General features: G+C 41.6%; 1 protein-coding gene across 2 annotated transcripts in view; it reads right to left on the reverse strand.

Moving 5' to 3' along the window:
- ATP8A1 (ATPase, aminophospholipid transporter (APLT), class I, type 8A, member 1) overlaps positions 1 to 8,526 on the reverse strand; it is a 108,789-nt gene extending 100,263 nt beyond the window's left edge. For both annotated transcript variants that reach the window (XM_015413738.1, XM_015413739.1), the window contains exons 1-2: positions 8,417 to 8,526; positions 475 to 574 (exon numbers count right to left, since the gene is read on the reverse strand). In XM_015413738.1, coding sequence (XP_015269224.1) covers positions 475 to 574; positions 8,417 to 8,475 — 159 coding nt within the window. In that variant the 5' untranslated portion in view covers positions 8,476 to 8,526. The remainder of the gene's footprint in view (positions 1 to 474; positions 575 to 8,416) is intronic.
- Positions 8,527 to 8,950: the final 424 nt, after the last annotated feature.

Genomic DNA, 8,950 nt, shown 5'->3' on the forward strand with positions numbered 1-8,950 from the left:
CCAAGCAGCAGTCTGAGACATGGAACTAACATGATGCAACCATCAGTCCCTTTTCCACTATCTGAACAACTGTCTCCTGCTCTATTGTTCACAAGTACTCCTGCCCTATCACCATCATTCTGCCTCTGGCCTCTGAACATCCCACAACAACCTGACAGAAAGCACCCTTCTTGTTCCCTTCCTGTTGTTGGATGTCTCAACATTTCCCCTACAAATACACATTCCCAACACAATTGCTTACTCCAGAATCAACCATAATGAGATTTTTTCCTAGAGAGAAAATATTAATCTCCCAAAGTATACTAGATATCATGAAATCATCCCTAATCAAAGATGAGTAGAGCTGGTGGTGAACTGTGGATTAGATTTTAGTGCTCCTATATAAAATACAACATTTTAAGACATTCAGAACATCTTGACATGATTGAACACAAGAAAATGTTATTAAATATATATTTACCTCATCTAGCTTACCTGAAGCAATGCAATGAAAAGAAAAAATGCATTAGCAGCTCTTCTGAACTGGGAATAGAGGAATCTTGGCAGGAATGTGATTAAGTTGTATTTTGCAGTGCTAAGAGACAGAGATTAAAACCATATGTAGTTAAGAGGTAAAAATTATACACCTGCTTGTATTCAGATTTCACTAGCTCGTATATACATACAGTTCTAAAATGTAAGTTTCCTGAAAACTATATGCATAAGATACTTTAAAGAGATGTAGTAGCACCCAGATGGCATTGTCCAAAGTACATTTTTAAAATTCATATCACTGGAGTCTCTGGTTAACCAATTTTGCAAGTTTCTATAGCACTTTAATCTGAACCTTGGAGCACTACAATTGCTGGTCCTGGGTGTTTGGTGTGAATTTCATGGATAGCTATCTATATGTGAAAGGATAACATCCCCATATATGATCAGGCAGAGATGGGCAAAATACATGTTTTTGAGTTATTAAATAAAACACCAGTACAGTATGTTTCATAAATGAAATACAAAATTATTTTTATAATCCAGAATGCATTTCTAAAGTAAATGACACACATTTTTTTCAATAACATATTAGTAATTAGTATAGATGTAATTCAAATTGCACTTGGATTCATTTACGGTTTCACAAAGGCTTAAAAGTAACAGCATATATTTGAACAGCAGACCTTACTGCTTTTGAAAGTCCACTCAGTTTCAAAAAACATTTTTGCTATGGAGGGCTGCTCACAAGTACACGAGTACCAAGCTGCAATTCTCCACTTGGACTTCCCTCTTATTAATGGCTCTGGTCTGGACGTCTAATAGCATCTCACAACTATTTATGGGCTGCACACATGACTTAGAAAGAAGGCAGAAGAGGTTACAACCCAGGCAAGACCAAGAAGCCCAAACGAATGCCAAACTAATATCCATCAGCAACTGGAAGAAGAGCAGTATTCCCTGGAGGGAGCCTAGCTCACTGCAGCCATGAGGGAGCTGGGGTGCAGGTCCAGTAGATGGAGCCCATGCAGATACTAACCAAAAGCTCTGCCATTTCATAGGAGGGCAGAGAATGCGAAGAGGCTCAGGCAGCTGAGAGAACTGTCAAAAGTGCAGGAAGGTCTCTCAACAGAGAGGCAGATTACTCATTCAGGAGCAAGAAGAGCACAGTGGTCATCCTGGGACCTGTTTGACTCTGACAGACCAAGTGAGGGAACGCCAGCACAAGGCACTGCAATGTAGATTCTAAAGAGCCTGTAGTATCTGTTGAGGGGGGATTGTGGAAGGAGACCTCCATAGCCAAATGCTGGAATTGTGCCCTCCACCACCTCTGCATGCATATTAATCAAATGCAAAGGCATTAGTTTGTGCCAGGCTATCCTGAGGTATACTTAACCCAACAGGGGCTGCCATGTAGACCCAAAGGACCAATGCACCTCTGACAATGGGATGTTTGAGTCATCATGGCACACACACCTTCTAACAGGGTCTTTGGATCTTGAAGTATAACATGGTCTTCTGGAAAGGTAGGCTCTGAAGACATGCAGAAAGTTACTTAAAGTCCTCTCTTAAGCTAGTGTATCTGCCTTACAAAGAAGAATCAAAAGAAAAAAAATATAACAGCCACAAAAATCTTCAAAATTTTGCCAATGTAATTCTCATCCTGCAATACAATTTTAAATTTAAAGAAAAAAGAAGTGGAGATTCTTTCAAGAATGTCACCACTCACGATACCCCTTCAAACTCTGGAAACAGTAGTGAGCTTTTAGCACTGCACATGGTCCTTTTATACAGGCCTCAATGTGCTGTTACTGCAGGAACACTACTTCACCATCTCCAGAGCTCGCTGCTGTGACTATACTCATTTTGAGATACTAGATGCCTACAGAACTTTTACTGACTCTTGGAAAAACATTTGTCTCAGAATCTTTATCCTGCTACTTGCACCAATATCCAGTAGATGGTGCTGGTATATTGTAGACGCTTCAGTTTTGTTAGAGACAATCTGGGACATTGTCCACTATAAAGAGTTAATACTGCACTGTGGATGTGGAGATTTGTTTGTAAAATTACTGTGGGTGTAACTCTGATTTACCTATCGATGCTTAGAATTCAGCTGACCTCTTGACATTCAAATAAATGTGGGGTTCCCTAACGCTCCAGACACAACGTAAGTAACTGGGGGAAAACTATTTACTCATTAGCATAATGCATTCAGCTGACCTCTGAGGGTTTGGTGTGGAAGAGAGAGCTTGTTCACTACACAAACTTCGCTAAATTTTGTGCAAAAGAATAGACAACACACACACAGATTCTATCTTATTGTGATTTGTTTTTAAGAACAACCATGCTTTCCCAGACCAAAAGTCCATCTAGTCCAGCATTCTGTTCACACAGTGGAAACTGGCTACTTCTATGAAGCCCACAAGTAGGGAGACTGTAACATCCTGCTGTGCACCCCAGCAAGTGATTTAAAGAGGCACACTATCTCTGATACTAGAGGGAATAGCTATCCATCATGATTATTAGCCATTGATAGGCCAGTCATCCATGAATTTGTCCACTCCCCTTTTAAAGCCTTCCAAGTTGGCAGCCATGTCCACATCCTGTGGCAGCAAGCTCCACAAACTAACTATATGTTGCGTGAAGAAATCATTTTGTCTGTTCTGAATGTCCCACCCTTCAGCTTCAGTGGATGGCCCCAGGTTCTAGTATTATTGGAGACGGAGAACAGTTTCTCCTTGTCCATTCCATCTTATACCATGCACAATTTTATACACCTCTATCATGTCTCCCCTTACTTGCCTTTTCCCAGGCTAAACAGCCCTAAATGTTTTAACTGAACCTCATAGGCCAGTTGCTTTAGCCCCCTAATCACTTTGGTTGCTCTTTTCTGCACCTTTTCAAGCTCTACAATATGCATTTTTGAGGTGCGGTGTTCTGGTCATAATATTCCAAGTGTGGTTTCACCAAAGATTTGCATAAGGGCAGTATAATGCCTGTTACCCCATTTGAAGAGATCCTTTTGGAGCTCTTTGCAATTTGTTTTTGTCTTAACCACCCTAAATAATTTAGTGTCATCTGCGTGCTTGGCCACCTCACTTCTCACCTGCAATTCCAGGTGATTTACAAACAAGTTGGAAAGCACCGGTCCCAATACAGATCCCTGAGGGACCCCACCACTCACATTCCTCCATTGAGAGAACTGCTTCCTGTTTTTTTAGCCAATTTTCAATACATAAGAGGACTTATCCCATGACTGAAGTATGCTCAGGAGTCTTTTGGTGACAGGAGTCTTTTGGTGACAGACTTTGTCAAAGGCCTTCTGGTAATCCAACTTCCCCCCCATATCTACTGTTCACATGTTTACTGACACTTTCAAAGAACTCTAAAAAGCTACTGAGATAGGACTTACCTTTGCAGAAGCCATGATGGGTTTTATTCAGCATGCTTGACATTTTATCTTTAATAATGCTTTCCATCAATTTACCAGATCCCCCCAGATCCTTTTTGAAATGTGGGAGTTACAGCGGCCCCTCTCCAGTCCTCTGGCACAGAGGCTGCTCTTAGGGACACATTACATATCTTAGAAGACCAGCAATTTCACATTTGAGCTCTTTAAGATCTCTAGAATGAATAGCATCTGGTCCTGGTGATTTGTTAAAGTGCAACTTGTCAAAATGTTCTAGAACTTCTTCCCTTGTCACCACTATTTGCCTTAGCCCACATCTTCCCCTCCTGAAAAATGTTCATTCGGGAAAAGGCATTCTTCAGGTGTGAAGACAGATGAGAAGAACTCATTTAGCTTCTCAGACTCTAATCTGGGAGAACCGGGTTTGATTCCCCACTCCTCCACTTGCACCTGCTGATGTGACCTTGGGTCAGTCACAAGCTCTGGCACTGCTGTTCCTGAAAGAGCAGTTTGTGTCAGAGCTCTCTCAGCCTCACCCACCTCACAGGGTGTCTGTTGTGGGGAGGGGAAGGGAAAGGAGTTTGTAAGCCGCTCTGAGACTCCAAGTGAAGGGCGGGGTATAAATCCAATCTCCTCCTCCTCCTCCTCCAATTGCCTTATTATCCTTTAATAATGACCATTGTCATCCAATGGTCCAACTGCTTCCCTAGTTGGTTTCCTGCTCTTAATGTACTCAAAGAATGCTTTATTGTTGATGTTTATGCTTTTAGCAATACATTCCTCAAAATCCATTTTTGCATCTTTAATTGTCTGCTTGCATTTCGTTTGTGCAACTTTGTGTTGGTTTTTGTTTGCCTCATTTGGGTAAGCCTTCCAGCTTCTTAAGGAAGCCTTTTTCACTCCAATCTGTCATATACATTCTAACGGAGCCTCTAATACTGGGGTTTTGAGTAACCCCCCCAAGCCTTTACAAGAGATCTGACCCTCTTAATGTTCTTTTCAACTACTTTTTAAAACCAGATTTCACATCTTAGATAAGTTTCCTCTTTTGAAGTCAAATATGACCATGTTGGAGTTCCCTCGCATTTTTCCACACACACACACATATTAAACTTGATGCCACTGTTTCCGATCATTTCGACCAACTCCACATCTCACACTAGGACCTGGCAAGTCGCTTCCCCTCTACTCAGTTCTAGGGTCTAGTCTTTTAGGGGATCTGGAAATTTTACCTCTTCGGTATGACTAGAACACACATTTATCCAGTCAATATGATGATAAAGTTGCCCATTATTACACCTCCTCTTCCTCTGGATGCCTCGCTTTCATTTTCCATCTCAAGACCACCCTGAGTATTTTAACACTGAGGAGAGTTTCTTGCATTACTTCATCAGGCATGTATTTGAAAAAGTGGGCTGTTGTCCATTAATGCTGAAGGTACATATAAACTTGCTAGTCTACAAGGTTCCACAAGATTCAAGACTCTGTTTATGTATATATTTATCAAATTCCCCACAACATAACAATTACCCATAATATTTAACATGTGCTGGTCATTCATTAATTAATTCATAATATTTACCAATGGGTTAAAAAGTCTAGTTTGTGGCACTTCTATGCCAAAATCAAAAGTACACAGATAAGCACAGTGATTATTTGCAACATCTTCAATTAGCTGCAATCAGTAGTAACATAGACTACTTAGTCATGTTAAGTAATTGAATGCTTGCAAGGGCTTTGAAAATTATGACTTACTGATTATCTAGCTAATCCTATCAAATTTATTGATGAATCCTAATTCAGCATTTTCCCACTGGTGTCTCCTTAGACATTACTTTGTTGAAGGACACTGTTTAAGGTCAGCAACAGAGGCTTAGAAGATTGACATGTTCTTCCACAGTCTTTCAGAACACACAGTTTTTGACAGAAATGTCACAAGCTGTAACTTTGTTCAGGCATTGTTTATAATTGTTTTTTTACATAAGAGTGCTGCTGACTGAAAATTTGTTTCATGCATATTACAAAGTGGGATCTAGCCCATGAAAATTTATATTACAAAAAGTTTCTAACAATGCAGACCCAACTAGAGTTGCATCCTTCTAAACCTGGGGACACCAATGGATTTAGAAGTGTACAAGTGAAGACAAATGGTTATCTCATTTGTCACACTTTTGCTTCCTCTCCTCACCCCCTACCTCTCTCACACTATTTCTCCCCTCTGCCCCCCTTTTCTTACTCTCTATTTCTCCTCCATGCATGTGACTTCCTCTGTCTTTCTGACCTGTCATCTTTCTCTTTGTTTTTCTGCCTCCCCACTTCATCACTCTTTCTCTCTCTTTCTGCCCCCACCCACCATTCTTTCTTTCTGCCCCCATCACTCTCCCAGCCTCCTGTCTGCTTCCTCCCCCACTCTGCAGAGCAGCAGCAGCAGTGGTGGCAGTGCTCCTAGCCACCCACCTGCTTTCTCTCCTCCCACAGCAGCAGTGGCAGCAGTCTGGGAATCACAACGGATCTCCCAGCTACAGAGATCAATTCACCTTAGGGCTGCCAGCTCCAGGTTGGGAAATTCCTGGATATTTGGGGGTGGAGCCTTGGGACAGTGAGGCTTGGGGTGGCAAACAGCCTCAGCAGGGTATGATGCCATAGACTCAACCCTCCAAAACAGCCATTTTATCCAGGGGAACTGATCTCTGTCGCCTGGACAACAGTTGTAATTCTGGGTGATCTCCAGTCCTCACCTGGAGGCTCGTGGAGGAAATGGCTGGAGGGTGAAGTCTATGACATTACACCAGTCCAAAGTCCCTCCCCTCCTCAAATCCCACCCTCTCCAGGCTCCACCCCTCAAATGTCCAGGATTTTCCCAACCGGGAGTTGGCAACCCTATTTCCTTCCCACCCAACAGCCAACCTACCTTTATCTGCCTCTCTGTCTTCTGCTTTCCATCCCCAGCCCCCCCAGCCTCTACCTAGGAAAATTACAGTCTTTCTCCACAGTGGGGACAAAAGCAGCTTTCATTATTCCCGCCTCCTTTTTATTTGCACAACAACCCTGTGGGGTTGGTTAGGCTGAAATATGTGACTGGTTCAAAATCACGCAGTCAGCTTCCACTGCAAGATGGGGATCTGAACCTGGGTCTTGCAGACCCTACTTTGAAGCTCTAACTGCTGCACCTCACTGGCTTTCATAAGGTGGCTGCTGATGAACGGTAGCAAGCAGCTGAGGTTGGGTGAGTCATGCAAATCAGGGGGGACTTGCCAACCCTAGACTACTGCCAGGCCTAGAGTTGCCAACCTCCAAATGGGACCTGGAGAGCCCCCCAGAATTACAACTGGACTCTAGATAGCAGAGGTCTGTCTCCCTGCAGAAAATGGCTGCTTTGGAGGGTGGACTCTGTGGCATTATACCCAGCTGAGGCCTCTCCCTTCCCAAACCCAGCCCTCCTTAGAGTCCACCACAAAATCTCTAGAAATCCCCCAGCCTGGCACTGGCAATTCTTTTGAGGCCTGGCCCCAAGGCTCCCTCCCTCCCTGAAAGGCCAAAATAGGCCAGGAAAGGGCCCTCCCCCCACCCTTTTACTGACAAAGCCAGTTAAAAGCCCCCCCCCCAAACATTCTAATCTCTCACAGTTGGTGCCTGAAGCAGATCCCTGCAGAGGCCATTTCAAAAGGTTTTGGGGGGAATTCAGCCGTCCCTGAAGGGATTTTTTTACTTTTTGGATTTTTCTACAAACCCAGGAAGTCTACTGTAGGAAAAGCTGTTGGGGGAGAGTGAGCCCCCTGTTGGTGGAAATAAGTATCCACACAGGAATAAGGATACCTCTGCTTAGTCTTGCCCTATAATTCTTCAAGCTGCTACAAAACCTCTCTTTTGTTTTTGCTGCAACAGACTAATACAGCTATCCTACTGGAATTTGTATCCACAAGATACAGCCAAAAATTGATTCTACTACACAAAATGAATACATATTCTGTGTGTATTTTAAATAAGAGAATCAATTGAAATTGTATTTCAAATATGAATTTCAAATACATGATTATCAACATTGCCCAGCTCTGCTTGTAGCCTTTTTTAAAAGGGAAAAAGGGTTCAATTTCCTTTGGAAGTGAAACTGACTCCAACAAATGAGGTCAAAGAATCGCTTTGGTAATGTGTGATTTTGGAAACAAGGTAGATAAGTGCATACACTTTGAGATAATGTTTATATAATAACAGAGAGCAGTTTCAGTTTAAAGTTGATGCATACTATTAGAAAAAGTTTTGCAAGACTGATTTTTCTATAGTCTCTTACAGATTTGCTTGAAAAACATTAGGGAAATAGGAATTTCAAAATTCAGTACAAGTGTTCTTTCAAGCTTTTATGATTCTTAACTGCTACCACTGAAAAATATACTTTTAAAATAAATCTATTTCCAAAGCAAATTGAATGTTACATAATACTACAAACAAATTGTGTTGCATTAAGCATATCATTTCCCTCAAATGTTACATTAATAATATTAACAATTTTATGCTAAATTATAAATCAGTAAATACCTGACATGGTTGTTACAAAATTTAGAGAACTGTGGTTGATTGATAAATATAGTTCTCATTTCCTCCTGATCAGCTAGGGAAGTCTTCTCTGAAACATCATCTGTCTTCTCATAGCCTGTAAAAGATTACTTACTTAATATACAATAAATCAGCTAAAAACAGACTTATAACCCCACAGTCTTTTCTCTTAAACATAAACGGTTCATTTTTAAAAAACAGTCCATCCTCCAGTAATCCTCTATATAACTATGCAAGAAGAATATGTTGCAACTTCAGTGAAAACAAAGAAAGGATATTTGTAGGAGGGAAAACAAATCCCCCCCTTTTGGGGGGGGGGGGCTTTTTAACACTCCCATGATACACACACAGATACAGACAGAAACACACACACGTTTGTAAAGACCCATTATAAACTCTCAGGTCAAGTTCTAGGAGTTTAATTTTAACTTTCGTGCCCTACTTATGAGTCTCAGAGGCATCTGATTAGCCATCATTAGAAACAGAATGATAGGCTAGGTGGACCTTGGCTTGATC

This window comes from Gekko japonicus, unplaced genomic scaffold (assembly GCF_001447785.1).
Source record: "Gekko japonicus isolate JY-2015 unplaced genomic scaffold, Gekko_japonicus_V1.1 scaffold670, whole genome shotgun sequence".
Lineage (NCBI taxonomy): Eukaryota > Metazoa > Chordata > Lepidosauria > Squamata > Gekkonidae > Gekko > Gekko japonicus.